The sequence below is a fragment of the Pelodiscus sinensis genome, chromosome 13 (genome assembly GCF_049634645.1).
Source record: "Pelodiscus sinensis isolate JC-2024 chromosome 13, ASM4963464v1, whole genome shotgun sequence".
In the NCBI taxonomy this organism is placed as follows: Eukaryota; Metazoa; Chordata; order Testudines; family Trionychidae; genus Pelodiscus; species Pelodiscus sinensis.
The window spans coordinates 26,654,571-26,673,961 of NC_134723.1; the positions used below are offsets into that span (position 1 = coordinate 26,654,571).

Consider the following 19,391-nt stretch of genomic DNA (forward strand, 5'->3'; position numbering starts at 1 on the left):
GATCAGGCTCCTCAGCAGCCTGTTGCACTTACTGATAATATCACTCAACTTTTATTAGGTTAATTTTTTGTAGAGTTTTCACTCAGTACTTTCTGTTCAGGCTTGCTGAGGCTTTTCTTTATTTCACCCTGACCCACTTCCAGTGTGGTGGGGCTGTAAGGGAAGATATTGAGCCATTTTCATCAAAGTGATACAGTTCTTGCCAAGAGTGTATTTGCAAGTTGTGTCAGTTATTAGAACTATGTTCCATCTACCTAGGCCTAGGTCTGTGAGCCCCTCCCTCGCTGCAGTATTAGAATGCCTGATGATCTAACGCTAAAAGAGCGTGTGTAATTTGTATGATTCCAGGTGGCATTACTTCTTCTTTTTAGCTAAAAGGAGGAAGTTTTCCTCTTTTGTGTGGTGACTCTGTCTCTGTGGTATGAAGATGTGTAATGCTGGCACTGATGCATGCACCTGCTGGGTGCCACACCTGCAAGATCACCTGAGACACAGTCAGCAAACACAAGCAACTGAGAAAGGGATAATTGAATCCCAGATAGGGAAGCATGTTAGGTAACCAGTTTTCTTTGATGTCATTTACCTGGGGGCACTGTACTTTGAAATGTATTTGGTAACAATTGTGCTCTGTTCAAATGCAAGGGTAAAATATTATCAGAACTCTGAGGATTGGAGCATGCCTGTCCCTGGGGTTTTAAGTGTTGGAGACAGCGGGCATGCACACCTATAAAACCTTTATTCTCAAGGGCAATTCTTCTCCTCCATATTCTTATTTCTCTTCCTTGGAAAGGGTTGGAATATAGGTAAGAATGTTTAGTTATGACCTGCGTCAGGAGTGCCGGAACCTTGGCAGAAGAAGGGAGCCCCCAAAGCACTGCTCCTTCTGTGGTCCCATGCCCTGCTGCTCCTCCTCCACCTGACGCCCTACCCCCTTGCCAGCCTGGAAGGTGGAGCTGGGCCATGACAAACCTAGGAACCCTTCAATTATCCTTTGTCCTTGCTAGCTGGGGTGCACCACCCAGGGCAGGTGAAGGGCCCAGGGCAACGCCTCAGGGGGACGAGGATTCGGGTGCAGGACACTGAGAGGGGCCCACCCCAGGAAGAGACTGGCGCTATAGGCAGGAGTACAGCTTTGTGGCGGTGGAGCGGATCATCCTCTCTCCCACAAAGCACAGCACCTGCCTGTGCTGCTCCGCACTTGCTCAAGCCTTGTAATTTGTCCCCAAACTATACCAGAGTTAAAAATGGGGGACTGTGGTTCCCTGATCCCTGCTGTTCTGGCCCATCACCTACCTCACTCGCTGAACAGCTTTCTGCCCTCACTCTCATGAACCCGACATTTCCAGCCCCTTCAAAGGGTGTGCGTGCATGTGCAGTAACTGCATTTCTGAGCAGTCTGCTTGTAAGGGCTACTCCTGAATCAGAGATTGCAGGACTGGGACCGTATCCAGGCTGCCTGCTGAGGGCAAGCTTGCTTTCTCTGCTATAGATGACTCTGAATGTGAGCTACTCTGTGCTTTTCCCCAGTCCTGTCTAAGGTATCTATTATGCGTCAGGGTCCCCCTTCATTTAAGCACTTCTCGAGACATCTTTTGGTTTCTGACACAGTCCAAGCCCCTCATCTTCATGCTAAATATCTCCTCACCTTTCTTCTGGAGCCAACAGAGTTCTCTGAGATCACAGAACTTTTCAACTGGCTGTGAAAGCGTAGTTGGCAGAGAACCAAATGGTATCTGCTCCTGCTAGCATGGGGTCTGGGTGGGAGAGAGGAGGAGGATCTGCATCTCTAAAGAAATAGACCACGACACCAGCCAGCAAAGCCATTAGACTCACTTGGAAATGCTCTTATTCTCCACTTTGAAGTGGCTGGATATATGGAACTTCTGAATCCATAAAGACATTGGATTATGTTTTATTTGTATGGATGGTATAGGGCTGAATAAAACTGAATGTGCTTAACTGTACTTCAGCCCTTGGGAAGAGGAGGTGAACCTGTTCTTATCCCTCCTGATACGCTAGTTAATTAGCTTCTTGGCTAAGCAGTAATGCAGGGCAAGTGTGTACAGGCTGCATACATAGGGAATCTTACATTCCACTTACTTTCGCAAGCAGAAATGAGACACGTCCATTTACCTGTGTTGTTCTTAGTGCTGCAGTCTCTCCACACAGGGTAATATGTAGCTATGCCATTGTAGCCACTCTTCAAGAGTGGGTGAGTATTTCACTTATCTGCTTATTTTCATAATGCAGGCAGAAATGTGAGTGAAGAACTGAAAATACACTGCTGTGTTTCCTGATAACCAAGCCCTGTGATCATTTTAAATTCTGCACTAAATCTGAGTGAAATGAGTGATGGACAAGGAACTCCTAGGATATAATAGTTTGGTCTTTTGAGGCGGGAGCCAGTGTGTAACCTGCAACGGGAGGCTGGGCCTGCTGTAAAGAGGGGTTGCTCTGACCGGAGCAGGTCCCCATGGAGCTGGAACAGCCTCCTGCCAGGGGCAGGAGGGGAATTGCTCCAGCCCCTGCCGGTTAACCGGGCCCAGTAAACATTACCCATTTTGGGTGATGCTTATAAGTTAGCTGGTTAACCGGTTAACCTTTCACATCCCGAGTGTGAGCTGCTCCATTCATCTTGATGGTAAAACTGAAACCTAAAGCTGACTATTTAAGTGGCAGCATCAATTATTTCACTGCCAATCATTTTGTAATAGCTACCATATAACGTGATCATGCCCAAACTCCAGCCTACCATGCCTTGCCAGTTGCCAAAACCTTCAGCTTCCCCTTGGCAATTTGCAGTACCCTTCTGTATTTTCAATACAGAAACCTTTGGCATACTGAAAACTGAAAATATTGGGAGTGCATACCTAGGATTTAGAATCCCAACAAATAACACACAAACTTCAGTCCTGATTGTACTGATCATTGACATGTTTAATTACATAAAACCCACTATTTAAATTGATCTGCTATAGAATTTCCAGCATTCTGCATACAAGCACTGCAGAATCCAGGGATCTTGCCACAGAAGCAAGTTGCACAAAGCCCTCTTTGTGAGTGATAATTAAATAAGGTGTAGCTAACAAAGTTGGGCTAGCAGTAACGTTGCTAGCAACTTAAGTTTCAAGAAAGCAGGATCAATTGGCTAAAGCATTCCTATAGTATAACTGGATTTGTCTCATGTCCTGGTTTTCCAGGGATGGTTCCTAATTTGCACCAAAAGTACAGGCCAATTATGTAGTGTTCCTTAATCACACTGGTAGGGTTGTTTTTTTTGTAGTGGAATGTCGTCTTGTTTGTTCTATTGCTTCAATGCAAGAAGTTAGAGTTGTGTGATGTAAGAGGGTGTGTGTGAAATAACTATGGTCGTACTTAGTACTTTTCTGCTTCAGGAATATTAGAGGACATTAGATTGAACTGTTCCATTGAGAAATCTTTTACACTGAGAAACAGGATTTATGGAATTTGCCCTCAAACTACATTGTTTTTTAACGAGAAGATAAAATCCACATTTGCCCACTTAACACCAAAGAGGTACTGTAGTTGGGTGGAAAGATAGCATCATATTACAGGATAAAAGCCTTTGTGTGCTCTCATAAAAAAGGTTGCGTAGGGTGACTTTGTAAAAAGTGAATAAATTATGATGTTGGTATGAACAAGACTAAAGATCCTTGAACCTTACATTGTGCAGTACTGGAAAAGAAGCTGCAAATTATTCTAGTTATCTGCTATCTTAAAGCCTGGGTTTAAAGGATCTCTTGCTGCATATTTTTAGCAGCTGTTTTCAATATATCCCTCTCAAGTTAAGTCACTTGTTAAGAATTTGACACTAGGTGTTAGTTCTTAGCCACCATCTTGCATGTAGCACACCAGACAACAGAGGCTTGTTCCATAGTTAGATATTGTTCATGTGTACTGAAATTGCTGCAGACACTCTAATTAGTTAACTTACGGATCTGAGATCATTTCTTTGGGTGTGGATGGGCACCATAATAAAACGGAGACAGACGTATTCATGTCTGCATTCTTTCATTGCATCTGCTGACTTTATATTTTGCAACATTCCAGGAAATCATGTTAAATTACATATTTCAGTGACTAATTTTGGGTTTTTTTTTGCTTGTTTTTGTTTTGTTTTGTTTTGTTATAATTGTCCATTCTTAAAATATGTGCATAGTTTATATACAACTGTGTTCCACTTCCTTTGCATTGATTCACTCCCTCTTCAGAGAACCTTGTTCTAAGGATGTTAAGGAACGGGTATTTTGCTGATTGTATAGTTGATGCAATTTGTATCAACAACACGATTAGTTAATAAGGGGAGCCTTGCTCCAGGACCGCTGCGCCTCTGCATTTTAAATGTACAGCCGCTCCCCGAGTTGCGAACGGTCGAGTTACGATCGTTCGCACTTACAACCAAAGCTCCCATAGAGTGGTCGTAAAGGCGGTTCCCGAGTTACGAACGCGACCCGCGGTTACGAACAGTGTGGTCACGTGTAACTCAGTGGGGTCCGAGTTATGAACAGATAGAGTTACGGCCAAGTGTTTAGTCCGTAACTCGTTCGTAACTCGAAGAGAGGCTGTAGTAAGAGCTTGGTGGGCAGGGACCCCCCATGTATAGGGACTGCTGCTGGAGCAGCCTTCCCTACCCCCAGCTCGCTGCCTCTATTAGAGGCGGGGGGGAGAGGTGGCTGGAGGTGGCACCGCCCCCAGCATGAGCTCCTCCTTTTAGCCTCTCATACAAAGGCTGCAAAAGGGCGGGGGAAGGGGAAGCAAGTAGTTGAGTACAGCCAGTCCCCAAGATACGAACGAGCTATGGACCAAACACTTGGCCATAACTTGAAGTGTTTGTAAGTCGAACCCCATTGATTTACATGCGACTGCGCTGTTCGTAAATGTGGGTCGTGTTTGTAACTCAGGGACTGCCTTTACAACCGCTTAATAGAAGGTTTGGTCATACATGCGAACGGTCATAAATCGCCTGTTCGTAACTCGGGGATCGGCTGTACTCTACTCGACTACCCAATAAGCTTATGTGCATGCTTATCAGATAGTTGAATAGTCAACTTACATCCGTCCTTACCTCATTCAGTAGTAGAGTTAACATCCATCTTTGAGAGATTCAAGAATACACCCAGGAATTTATGTTTAACTTAATCTCTGTTTTTGCGGGGGGGGGGGGGGAAATTTGTATATAGACATAGATATAGAAGTTTGATCTAATTTTTGTCTACCTCTAGTATCTGAGGGTATGTCTACACTACCCTCCTAATTCGAACTAGGAGGGTAATGTAAGCATACCGCACTTGCAAATGAAGCCCGGGATTTGAATTTCCCGGGCTTCATTTGCATGGAATGAGGAGTACAGCTAGTTCGGATTAGGTTTCCTAATCCGAACTAGCTACTCCGTGCCGCGTGTAGCCGCGCGGCACGGGGTTCAAACTAGCCGGGATTTAAAAATGGCGGCGCCCGGTTTATGCAAATGAAGCCCGGGAAATTCAAATTCCGGGCTTCATTTGCAAGTGCAGTATGCCTACATTACCCCGCTAGTTCGAACTAGCGGGGTAGTGTAGACATACCCAAAGATATTAAAATATTTTAATTGCCTTTCATCCTAAAAGGCAAAGGATGATGCTAAAGACCAGGATTTGGGAGGTAGCTCTGGATTCTGCCTTATACGTCTATGGCAACTGTTCCTCATTTTTCCCATCTAAAAATTGGGATAATTCTTAACTTGCCTCATAGGGATGTTATGATGCCTAATTCGTTAATGTTTGTAAAGTGCTTTGAGAACTTCTAATGCAAGGTAATATATTTATTATTGACGTATTTATACAGTACTACTGAAAGACAGCCAATAAGGCATCTTCAGCAGTGTAGCTTTCATTCCTACCAAAAAGGAAACCAGTGGATTTAAATAATTAGGGAATTTTTATCACCACTTTTCTTGGAGGCACAAAAAAGAGAGAGCATAATTAGATGACAGTTGTTCTCAAAGCAGAAAAACTAATGATTAAGAAGTGTCTGGGGTTGGGTGTTAATAGGATTTGTTCATCTCAAGGGAACCAAAATTCATAGGTTCAGGAGAAGTTGAAAGTAGGTGAAGGGTTGGGGAGCATGGCATATTGATCAAGTTTTGTAACTCCTGGTGTCCTCACTGCTAGTTAAAATGTTCTCTCTTTTTCAGATTTTTTGGGGAGGATTGAAGAGAGCCTCAAGTGAGCCCAATTACTGAAAGGACTGAAACCATTTCTGAGTGGAGATTTTGGACCTTCAGGAGGAAGGCCAGGTGTCCCCCCCCCTCATGTATCAGAATTGCTACACCTGGCTGAGGAAGTCAAAGTGACAGAAATAAGGTACAAGCCATAGAAGATATGATTTCAAAGGAGTATCATTCCAGTGCATGTGTTGGTATCTAAATTTTTTATGGAATAGGGCATGTTCTGATTTTCTCTCTAGAAACTTCTCTCTTGACAGTCCAGTAAAACTCCAATAGTCCGGCATCCAATAGTCCAGCACTCCTGATAGTCCGGCATCAAAATGGCAAGAGCATAGTGAGTGAGCTTCAGCAAAAAATGAGTCATAAGGTAACAGCAGCAGCAGCTGAACTGAGCAAAAAGGGTAAAAAAGGCTTAAAAAAAGTAAAACATTACAGTATGCAGTATACAGTATGTACAATAAAAAGGGTTAAGAACACTTTATATACAGTATATAATGTATACAGTGTGTGTGTGTGTGTGTGTGTGTATATATATATATATATATATATATATATATATATATATATATATATATATATATAAAAATATAAATAAAACCAGCTTATAGTACCTCCTGATATGGCTGATAAATGTCGTCTGTAAGCTGTCATGACAGAATAGGAGTTAAGACACAGAATAAAGAGACTTCATAAGAATCCGGAGACCTTATTTCTATCCCTGGCTCTGTCACAGACTGTGGCACTTGGGGCAAGCAACTTTTTGCTCACATTTTCAAAAATGACCCTGGATTTGGAGTGCATCAAGTCTTGCATGCCCAGTCTGGGGCGTATTAGGTTTATTTTTCAGAATAGTTGAATACTTGCAACTCTGACGGGAGATTTAGTGGCTTTGTCCCCTGTATCACCACTTTGGCTCACTGACCATCAAGCTCCTATTTAGTATGTATTTGTTATTGATCTATGAGTTTAAGTGACACTCGTTATGTTTTTCCTTTCAATTTCAGACTCGTACTCAGAGTCTGGATTTTGTAGACCTCAGTCTGATGACCCTTTCCCTCCCCTCCATAGTTGTGTGGTTACAACTGATGTCATTTAGGCATCTAACTACTTTATTATGCTTGTGTGTCAGGAGTTTAGATGTTTAAGTAAAATCACATAAACCAATATTTAGTGGGTAAAAAAGGGAAACTGGGCTTTACAATTCTGCCCCCAAACCTATAACAATTATCTAGTCAGATGTTCATTTGTTTACTGTAAACTACCTAAGTGATGGGTATTCTCCTTTTTCACTCTTAAGCATATATATCTTGTTTTTTCCTTAAATTTAACCAATTATTTTCTTCTTGGTCCTTGATTATGATTCCCATTTCTGCCATGTAATTTACCATTGGCAGGAATTAGTATACTGTGGACAGGACTTGGACATTTTTACCACCATGTTGTGAATTATAGATCATGAAAAGCCTTCCTGTTTGGGTCATTCAGTCCACAGCCTGGTTACCTTCAGTCACTGGAGGCTTCGCCACGTTATCACACAGGTGTCTGATGGCCTTAATGATCCTTATTGTTAAGAAATCCCTTTTAATCTGTTTTATAGGTTTTTTTTTCAGTTTCAAACCATTGCTCCTAAATTGTCCCTTCCTTGATCCACTAAAGAACTACTAACCATATCTCCTCCCCTTAGGTCTAGGGCAGCTTTTGCATTCCACCCCAAAGGAACCACAGTTTGAGATGAGGAATTCAGAAGAGCAAACAGCTACGACAGTTCTACAGCGTCTGCTGCAGGAGCAGCTCAGATACGGAAACCCAAATGACAACCGCAACCTCCTTGCTTTACATCAACAAGCCACAGGGAATGCACCCCCTTTCAACAGCAGTGGGAGTCCAGGGTCTCAGAACGAAGGGCTGAGCACCCAGGACCATCAGCTTGTGACTCATGCTGCCCGCCAAGAGCCCCAGGGCCAGGAGATTCAAGTGGACAATAGCATCATGGAAAAGCAGCTTTCTCCAAGACTTCAGAACAGTGAAGACCTCCCAACGTACGAAGAAGCTAAAGTCCAGTCACAGTATTTCCGGGGCCAGCAGCATGCTAGCGTTGGGGCAGCATTTTATGTGACGGGAGTAACCAATCAAAAGATGAGGACTGAAGGGCGGCCTACGGTTCAGCGAGTGAACCCTGGGAAAGTCCATCAGGATGAAGGACTTAAGGACCTCAAGCAAGGACACGTTCGCTCTCTCAGTGAGAGGCTGATGCAGCTGTCATTGGCCACTAGCGGCGTCAAAGCCCATGCGCCCGTCACCAGTGCGCCACTTTCCCCCCCGCAGCCAAATGACCTGTACAAAAACTCGAGTTCCAATGATTTCTATAAAAACTCAGTGCCCACGCCGCCCCAGCCAAATCTGAAAGTGATAGAGCACCGGGGCCCTCCGCCAGAGTATCCTTTCAAAAACATGTCCACCCCACCCATGAACTGCAAACCTCAGGACCCTGGGCATTTCTATAGTGATCATCGCATGAGCCAGCAGAGTCGATCCGATGGGCCTATGATGAGATATCAGCATCCTCCTGATTATGGATCAGTCAGGTGAGTGGCCTCTTAACTGCTTAGTCACCTTCCCAGCTCTGTGGTTTTTATCTTTGTAAGAAGCAAAAAAGGGGCAAAACTCTCCCTTCCCCCCCCCAGTACAGGTTGAGTTTTTATGATGATCCCAGCTCTATTAAGCTATAGCTGTAGTATGGAAGGACTGTAGGCTGAGCATTAGGGGTTAGGGTCCTTGCAATAATAGCCTAACACTGTTAAATATAGTTTAATATTGCAGCATAGATGGGTCCACACTGAGTTCTAACCTACTTCCTGAGTCCTGCAACAGCTCTGCCAAACAGCCAAAGCTGCATGATTCACTGTTGAAACATTCAATCTCTTGCTTTAGCTGGATCTGCCAGGACAATAGACTATCAGGGTATAGACCACGCCTTAATGTCTTCATATCAGATCACTTAGGAAAGGGGAAAGTGCACCAACCCAGACTTGTTTGTTTATCACTGCAACCATTATTTCCTCCTGAATTATTGAGATCCTGGCCTACTCTGGTTTGCTCTAGTTCAGTTGCTAGGTCTGATCTGGGGGCAAATACTGATATCCAGGGAACGGTTGCCAACTCTGATTCAAGCTATTCTGGGAGTTTTTCCGAGCATGCCATAATACCATTTTCTTTATCTCATTAAAATCTCCCAGTTTGCTTTTAGTAGTTACTGGGAGATTGGTTCCAATTCTCACTGACTCTAGGATAGGGATGTAAGTGACTAGCTGCTCCACCCCTTGCTGCCCCTATCAGAGGCAGCAAGTGGGCAGGGCAGCCAGCTTAAAAGCCGGTTTACCCCAACACTGTCTTTGCAGGAGCCAGGGAAGGTAGGGGGGCAGGCGGACCAGGCGCGAGCTGGGAATCCGCTAATTCCTGGCTCGCGCCCAGTCCCAGATGCAACACCTCTGCTTTTTAAATGTATTAAGAGCCTGCCAGTGCTTAATACATTTAAAAATCAGAAGCACAGCACAAGCTGTGGGAATCCGCTGTCCCGGCTCGTGCTGGTTCCCCCCTCTCCTCCCCCACTGGGTCCCTACCAGGGATGTTAAATATCGGTTAAATGAATAGCTGAGTAACCTCATGAAATCTTATTGGTTGGTCTTCTATTCTATAGTCCCTGGGGGCGGGGCCAGCAGCCAGTATTGGCAGGCTCTTAATACATTTAAAAGGCTGGTGCGCAGTGAGGGGACCTTGCCTGAGTGGGAAATCAGCTGGCCTGCCAGCTCTTAATACGTTTAAAAGGCAGAGCTGCAAAGAGGTTAGCTCCTCGGGCTGGGAGCTAACCCTGCTGCAGCTCCCCCGCTTATTGATTAAACTAAATTTAACATCCCTACTCCAGGACAATCCTGGAGGATTGGCAACCTTTCCGGGTGGGAGGAACAGATCGAGTTTATTAAACTGGAATATAGCCTGGCTCTAATGGACCTTTTCTTTTGTCCGACCCAGCTGGGGTGGGCGGTCAGATTTCTCCCTTATATCAAGTAGAAGCCCTCTTACAATGTTTTAAGCTAGTGGACATCAGTATAATAATTTCTGCCTTGCTTGGTGGCTGGAAAATGTTCTAAAACAGCAACATGAGGTCAGTGAAGTATTACAAAGGTAGGCAGAGGAGGCTGTGTGTATTTGTGTCTAAAAAGTGGGGGAGGAAGAGGAAGAGAAAAGCCAATGTTTTTGGAATAGATTCAGAGTTCTGAAGAATCTGAATCTACCTGGATCCTTTCCAGCCACATTGGAAGCTATTTTCAGGCTTTGTTTGCCATTGTTTGTGCTCCAAAATGCTTTCTGTAGCAATTGGGCCTGGTGAGAAGGCTCTTTGATCTGCCTACATAAATCTGCTATAGATTTGAGAGAGTTTGTGCATCTGTGTGTCTGTCTGTGAGTCTGTTTGTTCAAGAACGCCTCCTAAAACAGTAAGAGCTAGGATCACCACATTTGCTATGCAGCTTCCCCTTATCATAGCTTAAAGCAAGGTGAGGGCTGGGTTGTGCCAGAAATGCCATGTTTCTCATCAGACAGAAGGGAGGGTTGTGATAGCACAGACAGTTATATTCTTGAATGACCATGGGGGGGGGGGGGGGGCAGCAAGTGTTACATCTCTGGGGAGCAGCTAATAGCAAAGATATTTTCGCTCACCACCCTGGGTTGGCCTCAAGGACCAGCTGACAGTTGCCCTTGCGTCTGTCATTAGCCCCATCTCTCCTGGGCCTCCCCGCCTCACAACCTCCTTTCCTGACTCATGCACCCCACCCTCTGCCCTGAGCTGTTCCTTATCCCCTAACCCTGAATCCTGCACATCCTGAGCCCCTTCTCATTCTCCAAATCCTGAATCCTGCTCCCCTCACACCTTCAGCCCCCTACCATGAGCCCCCCACATCTCCAAACCCCTGCATTGACTCCTGCACCCCCCCCCCCCCCCCACACACACCGAGCCTCTGCCCTGAAGTACCCAAGCAACACCGGGTATATCTTCTAATAATAAATGTCAGGAGAGGAGGGGTTTTTGTTTGTTTGTTTGTTTTTCATGTGGCGAATGACTGGAGAAGTTGGTTGTGAATGGGCCACACATTTCTATCAAAGCTGAAAAGGTCAAGAAATCTTTAACAGTTATTCCCTCACCATAAATATTCTTAGGCCAAGTTTATGCTACGGAAGGAAGTTGAACTCACGTATGAAATTCCACCTACATGAATAAAATATTAGCTTGACTTACTGGGACATCCCCAGAGTGGGAGGTTGACTTCCCTTACTCCTTACAACCCGGTGGAGTACCAGAATCAAGGGGCATAATTAGTGGTTGATTTATCAGGTCTTTACTAAATCGACTAAGTTGAACCCTGGGAAATCAATCTCTGCTGGAGTGATTTCCCAGTAAAAGGAGACAAGCCCTTCCCATTAGAGACTTAGTTTTTTCTCTGTGTACAGAGAGAGACATTTGAAATCATGCTAACAACCAGCTTGTCTGTATTGGACACAATGATGGATTCAGAGAGGAGATTCAGTTGGCAAGTTTTGAGGTGATGGGAAGCAACTTTATTTGTCTTCAAAGCCCTAAGGAATCCACCAAGGTTACTGTTTAACCTGAATAGCTGCATAGAGCAGATACTTCCTTTGGAAGCAACTGCTGAAATGGTGGAACAATTAGAAGATTAAACTGTTAGCTCCTAATCCATAAATTATAGAGCAGCATAGCAAATGCTCCCCCCCTCCCCCCCCCCCCCCCCCGCCTTTCATTAACCTTACTGTCATGAAAACAATAAACCTTCTGTGCTGCTAAAGGTGCAGCTGGGGTAATGGATTGGTGTTTTAAAAGCGCATAACTTTTAAAAGAGAGACACTTTCTGAGAACAAAGGAAGGGCAATGAATGACTTTGCAGCCTAGCCTGGAATGAAGAAAATCCTTGAATTTTTCTCTTGACCATGCAATGAGGCTTTTTCTCAGAATTTGGTTGGGATATTCAAATATATATTTTTTTAACTGCACATAAAGGAAACAAAGAACTTTCTTTCTGCTACTGAAACCACACCCATTTCTGAGGGTTTTTTCCCTTCATTGTTCCGTGGAATTTGAGGGTGACCTAACAACCCAGTTAAATGAAAACTGGTTGAGCAAGATAAACCCTGGGGAATTCACAGCATTCTCATGAGTCACCCTTTTGAGTCTGGGAAAAGAGTGGTTGGTGTGGTAAATTTAACACTGATTGCAAACTGTCTGCCTCACCTGCTTCTGATGGTGTTAGTTTGGGAACATAGGTATGTCTACAATGATGTTAGTTTCATGGAAATATCAGTCCAGACAGAGATTCAGGCTGACATATCTGTGTTATTACTTGGCATTTTTGGATGTTTTAAAAATAATTTAATGCTGATAAGACATGTGAAACTTCACAGGCCTGATTCTCTCCCTCTTATCTGCCTGTGGCACTTCAATGTTCAGGAGGAATTCAAATTCCAGCCCATTTTAGGGCCTGATCCATGAGCTCTTTGAATGGGGGCCTATTTCTGTTGCCCACAGTGGGACTGCACTTGTTAATAAGTGCTGCACAATTAGGCCCATAATTAGTATTTTTTGGGCATACTGTTTCCCCCTTGATAGCCTTAGCTGTATCAAAGTAGATGATAATCAGATACGAATAGGAAAGCAGAACAAAAATACTTCTGTTGGATTTCAGATGTCTGTATGATCTCTTGAGAAGGCTGCTCATTTTGAATGTTTACAGCTTTGAGACAGGAATGTTGTGGGAGAAAGGGGAAGTGTAACTGCTTGAATACGATGCAGGTAGGAGTGAATGGGAAAAAGGAAAGCTTTTAACAACAGGCACATTCTCTGGTCTCTTTATTTCCCCTGGTGATCTTGTGCATGAAGTCTTGTATATAGTGTGTGCAACACTTAGGGCTTTTGTGCAGGAATCTAATTTTTTTTTTTTTGCTTGATGCTCTTATTGCCATGTCTTATTTTCACATGTCTGTGCCCTCTCAGCTAAAATACCCGCTTTAGTGTTTTAATGGGCAAAATTCTCAAATCCCAGTATGTGATCTGCACTAGTCCATGTTGTATGCTGCAGAGATGCACTGTTGTGTAGTTCGATTTATTTTGGATCCAAGGGAACCAGGATACTCTTGGGATACTTAACCACTTTCTTAGTTATTGCAAACTTTAAGGAGTTAATACAGTTAAGTTTTACAAGCCTTAAAAACAATTACTATACAATTTAAACCTTAAATACTATAAATTCTAAAGCAATTCATATAGCGCAAAGCAATGCAAAAGCAATCAATAGATCGTCTACTATAATACAATAATAAAGCCTAATTCACTTACACTTCACCCATATCATGCAACCTACAGTACCGGGCAGGAGGTCGTGGTTCCTTTTCTTCCCATGCTTTGGAACACCATGCACTGGGTCACCGGCATGAAGGGCCTATTTACTTTTAATTACATTGAGCAGGACCTGTGGGTCAATCCTGCCCATTTCCTCCCATCGATTGTTCTTGCTAAGCCCATTTGTTGTTCTAATAACATTTACCAATTGATTACGTATTGTGTAGGATACGTAAACTGCCCAATACCCTAGTTGGAGTACATCCTGTCACTCAAGATGTTGCTGCTATGTGCATAGTTCACAGTTGTATGGCTGCATCTATAATTTTTGGTTATCAGAAACAGAAATACCAGAACAAGGTTGCTTGTCGTGTGTTCTTGACGTGGTCTTGCCTACCACGCTTAATCTGCATTGTTATTAAAAGCATTCCTGCGTCTCACCGCTTCTCCCTCCCAAACCGTGCTTTATGTGCACCAGACTTGAGACAGGCCTGGGTTTTGCTTTTTAGGGATCCGCACTGTGTTAAAGGCAGACATCACTATTTATTGTTAAGGCAGGGTAGTCCAGGCTCCCCTACATGCACCCGGGAGTGGAAAAGAAGCAAGAATTGTCTCAAAATGCAGTCTTGAAAGTGAAGAGGTCCCTTAGGAATCTCAGAGGGGTAGCAGTGTTAGTCTGTAACTTAAAAAAAGAGTGGTCCAGTAGCACCTTAGAGACTAAAAAGATACATAGATAATATCATGAGCTTTTGTGGGCACAACCAACTTCTTCAGATGATGACTCATGAACTGTTGAAGTAGGTTGTGATCATGAAAACTCATGATACCGTTTATATTTTGTTGTTAGTCTCTAGGCTCTGGTCTACTCTAGGACTTGATTTTGAAATGACCCCCCCCCCCCCCAAGGTCAAATTTATAAGGAGAGCGTCCACACTAACCATTCCCGTTATTTCGAAATAATGGGCCATGGAATTTAAAATCTGCGCTCCTGTTTTTCATCAGGGGTAACACTTATTTCAAAATAATGGTAGTGTGGATGCTCTGGTGTTACTATTTTGAAATATTTACTCCCTAGAGTAATTTGAACTAATTTCTTCCCAGTGATTCCTGGGGCTCTAAGTCTGAGGTAGCACGTCGACATGAACAGAGCCTGCCTTGGACTAATTTCAAGGTTTCTCTGTAGTGTAGACATGCTAGTTTGAATTTGTTATATTGGGAGTTATTAGGTCAAATTTACTATTTTTGGAATGGTTTAGACATGGCCTAAGACGCTACAGGACCACTCATTGTTTTTAGCTGTCTCTTAGGAGTTGGTCTTCCCAACTTTGGAAACACTTGATAAAATTATTGCTCTAGTTTCTTCTGCACCTGGAATTACTGATGTCCTCATCCAATATAGCTTGTCACTAAACACACACACGCAGGGATCCCGGCTGTATCCGGCCCCCAAGGCTCAGAGCTCCCTCCCCAGCAATGGGGAGCCCGCACTGGCAGTTCAGCTTCCTGCCGCCTTCCTGTGGGGTTGGAGAGCACTAGCACATTAGGCTCTGGTGTGTGTGGGGAATGTGTCGGGGGCCACATTTGTTTTTGGGTGGTGGGCTTTTTCTTTTTACTTGTATATGATTCCTGACTTTTTTTTTTCTGTGGGTCAGTGGCCCTCGACCCAAAAAAGGTTCCCTTCCCCTGCATTAGAGAGTAGAGAGTCTGTCTGTGAATCCATTTGTTCAGGAACTCTTCCTAAATGGTAAGAGCTAGGATCACCAAATTTGACATGAAGCTTCCTCTTATCATAAGTTAAAGGAAGGTCAGGGTTTGCTTGTGCTGGGACAATGGGATGTGTGTGAAATGCCATTGTTTCTCATCAAATGGAAAGGGAGTGATGTGATAGCAGGAACAGTTATACTCATGAATGATTACAGGAGGGCCAGTCGCAGAGAAGCGGGTGGGTGGCTTGCATGGCCTGTGCCACTCGTGGCCATGGGCCTGGGCGCGCGTGCGCGTGTGTGTGTGTGTGTGTGTGTGTGTGTGTGTTTAGAGAGAGAGAGATTATTTAACATAGTTTTTGAGCCATTTCTTGAGTTTGGATGATGTTGAGCATGTAGTAAGTAGAATTGTAAACAATATGTATTTTTAAGCTATGCTTAAAAGGCCAACCTATTAATAGCCCTTGTCTTTCACAGAGTGTAATATATGTTCAATTGATTAATAACTTTCCAGCCCCCAACAGCTCAAAAATAATGAATTGGGCCTCAAAACATAATGCAAATGGCTTCAAAATCCTGAGCTCAAATACAAACCAAGTCATAGAATGTTTTGGGTTTATTTGTCTTTTGGTTTCTGCGCTTCTAGGGTCCAATCAGTTATATGCTCAAGTTTTTCCCTATAACTGTGAGAGTTAGAAACAGATTGTATTAAAATAAGGTGACGGTTGTAATTCTCTCATCATCAGAGGAATCCATGAGTTGAGAAAACTGCCAAACAAGAGAAAAATGCCAGAGTTAACAACACTGAATAAGAGTTTGAACTTGTATATTGAAGATTTCAGCATGTTTTAAAAAGGAGGTGGCATTACCCCTGTTTTACAAATGGGCAAAGTAAACACACTTTGAATTTGTGGCTTGCCCAAGATCGCACATCTAGTTAGTGTCAGAACTGGTAGTCGCACAAAGGAATCCTGGCTCTCCCCAAGACCAGCCTAATTTTAAAAGGTGAGATGAAGCATAGGTGAGCTTTGAGGTTCTCGGTCTACTGGCAATCTTGGAAATATATTCCGTTTAGCAATAGCTCAGCTGGGATTTCCTTTACCTACTTTTTTTCCTTTCGTTTTTTGTTTTCAATTATAACGGTTATCAGAAACACGTGTACAAAAACGGTAAGTCCCTTCAAAACTCACCTGCTCCTGCTTTTTATTCATCTGCCATCTTCTCAACTTCACTTACCATTGCAGAGTAACAAGATACTTCCACTAAAATGATCTACCTTGAAATAGTAAACAATGTTGACATTTAAATGAAACTTATTAGGCTACAGAATTAACAAACCATTTAGATAAATGGAGGCAGTTGAAGTGTGTTGGTTATTACTTCAGGCTGTCTGCTGCGTACTTGGACAGAGAGTACAATGTCAGCTCATGACTGGAATGTTTTCTTGGCAAATATAAGGGTTGGCAACTTATTTATTTAACTTGTAAATTCATGCAGAAACTGATGGGACCACAGTCAGTCAACATAGTGCTGTGTTTGACATCATGGTTAGGTCATTATGGAAATGATTGACACACAGAGGATTATGATGTCACATGGGAATAAACCCTGAGAGGCAGTGAATTCTGAAGAAGCAAAAATTCTTGCTTTTCATGTAATTTTCTTTGATGATTTAATAAAATAGCTCAAGATTAGCTTCATCTGCAGAATTTTCTCCCATTGTGGTATTTTTTAAGAGGTTTCTGTGAGGCATTTGTGTCCATTTAAGATGGAATGTTAAGGGCCAAGTTCTCTTTGGTTTTATGGTTAGAGGAAATGGTTGTGTGTCAGTAAGACTCTGGATTCCTCTCCTGGTTAATAGCATTGACCTTGAGCAAGTCATTTGACCTTTTTGCCTCACTCTCCACTATTGGGTTAAAAAATAAGTATAAACTTAACGCAGTGACCTCCCAAAAGGAAAACAACCAGATGCTGCATGTGAGCTGAACATTCTTGAGGAAATGAATTACACAGCTTCTGTTTCTGCCCCCAATTAAGGATGTTAAATATTGGTTAATTGAATAGTCGAGTAACCTCATGAGTTCTTATCGTTTAGTCGACTGTTGTATAGTACCTGGAGACAGGGCCAGCCGCCAGTGTGATCCAGCCCCATTTCCGAGGAGCCCCCAGCTGCTCTGCGCTGCTGCCTCTGTATCAGAGACAGCAGTGTGGGGTGCCAAGTAGGGGCTGGTCTGCAAGGGGAGACAATTTAAAAACCAGCTCCTGTAAACTGTTGGTCCTGTAGACCAGCTGACTGTCGCCCCATGCTGCTGCCTCTGATACAGAGCATCAGCTCTAGCATAAGCTAGAGCTGAGCTGTGCTGCTTGCCCTCCTAGCTCCTAATGCACTTTAAATGCAGAGCCACAGCAGGCGTAGGTCCCGGACTAGGTGTGAGCTGGGTTCTCTGTCCACCCAGCTCCTAATACACTTTAAATGCAGCAAGGGTAGGTTTGGGACCCGTTGCAAGCCAGGACTCAGCCTGCTAAAAAATGTACTGCCAAGGGGTGGGTGGGACAAATGCATGTAGTCTATAACATTAACCTATAAGCTTTTGCTTATTGGTTAATGGACTGTCCTATTACATCCGTACCCCCAATCCCTGAGAGCCACATTCTGCATCTGATCTGTCCTAGGGAAATGCATTCATTAAAATAATGCTGCTATCAAACAGTAAGTACCACAGTCACTAGAGGTAGTAATGAAATGGACAATAACCAGACCAGTACTTAGTTTTTCTGAAGTGACAGCGATTTGCCTTTCTAGCTGCATTTATTAGCCTGCTAGGGAATATGAAACAGAGCCAGAATGGGGATTTCTAACCTGTTCCTAGTACAGTAATGAGAAACAACAAATGTAACTTATTCCAGGTAAATGGGTCAATTTCACCAGAAGAAGGCTAGTTAAAAGTAACAGCCACATGCAGGATACAACGGTATGTGTTTATGTTAAGGCACAGGACATGTAACTCTGAGATATTATATCCCATGCAGAGGCTCAGAATATGTGACCTCTAAAATATGTTGCTAACGAAATGTGATTAATGCAGATGTTTCCTCTTTGGATGTGTATGAAAAGTTGATGCATTAACTTTTTACAGGAAGGTCAATTCTAAATGCTCGAGCATCCTCTGACAAATATTTTGTGTAACCCTTTAGCTCCTAATCCATTTAAGCACTTGCAATCATTAATTAATGCTTCTCTGGATGGAATGGAAAGGTGTACCTGGCAAATTCTACAGCACAGCAGAACAGACCAGTAGGTGCATTCCACTGGATATACTTGGTACATTCAGCAGTGCAGAGCAGCACAATGTGTCATTCTTCCTGATCATACCTGAGTCAGGGTTGCAAGTGCATTCCACATGTAGGTGTGAGCAGCAGCCAAAGATTTTAAGAAGCTATAGCAGAAGAACAGGAATGTTTTACAGAATGGGAAATATCAAGCTAGTCCCATACCAGGGTACTTCTTAGGAGGGGTTTGGACACTATTTGAAAAACTAGACTGTCCTCAGAACTTCAACAAATTGTACTTTTTATGTGCATGGGAGATTTATGTTGAGGTGAGGGGGGAGAGATCATCCAGTTTCCTCATCTTTTTCTCCTTCTGACAACAGCATGAGAGTTTTTTCCTCCAGGGCTGGCAGGGACTCCCCATGCAGGCTGAAGATGCTGGTTCACAATCAACCAGTAGGGAGTTTCTGGAGGGAAGTGCTTTGGCATTACTTTCCCTATGGATGAGCAACCTATTAGAGATGTGAAGTGCTCAAGTGACAGCTGCCCTCTTGACCAACACACCAGGATATGGGGTGGGGAATCTAAAGCCTGGGGGCCAGATCCAGCCCCTGGCGTGCCTAGATCCAGCTCCCAAGGCTCGGGGCTCCCCCCCTAGCATTGGGGAGCTTGCACTGGCACTCCAGCCTCATGGGCCCCCTCTGGCTCCTTCTTCGGGGCTAGAACACAAATGCTGTCTCCCTGCTAGGCTCTGGGGTGTGAGGGCGAATGTGCGGGAGTGTCTTTCTGC

General features: G+C 43.6%; 1 protein-coding gene and 1 long non-coding RNA gene across 5 annotated transcripts in view; one reads left to right on the forward strand and one right to left on the reverse strand.

Annotated features, from left to right (window-relative positions):
- The window catches only part of AMOT (angiomotin), a 99,671-nt gene that overhangs the window by 35,498 nt on the left and 44,782 nt on the right, over positions 1-19,391 (forward strand). For 3 of the 4 annotated variants that reach the window (XM_075940903.1, XM_075940902.1, XM_075940901.1), the window contains 2 exons: positions 6,191-6,359; positions 7,908-8,808. In XM_075940903.1, coding sequence (XP_075797018.1) covers positions 7,955-8,808 — 854 coding nt within the window. In that variant the 5' untranslated portion in view covers positions 6,191-6,359; positions 7,908-7,954. Of the gene's footprint in view, positions 1-6,190; positions 6,360-6,403; positions 6,591-7,907; positions 8,809-19,391 lie in introns of those variants that run through there. The other variant, XM_014580114.2, reaches the window with a different exon arrangement.
- Positions 15,935-16,825, reverse strand: LOC142831235 (uncharacterized). The gene is made up of 3 exons (XR_012906906.1): positions 16,712-16,825; positions 16,522-16,607; positions 15,935-16,099 (listed from the first exon to the last, which is right to left on the reverse strand). It is a non-coding gene; the product is annotated as an uncharacterized LOC142831235 (long non-coding RNA).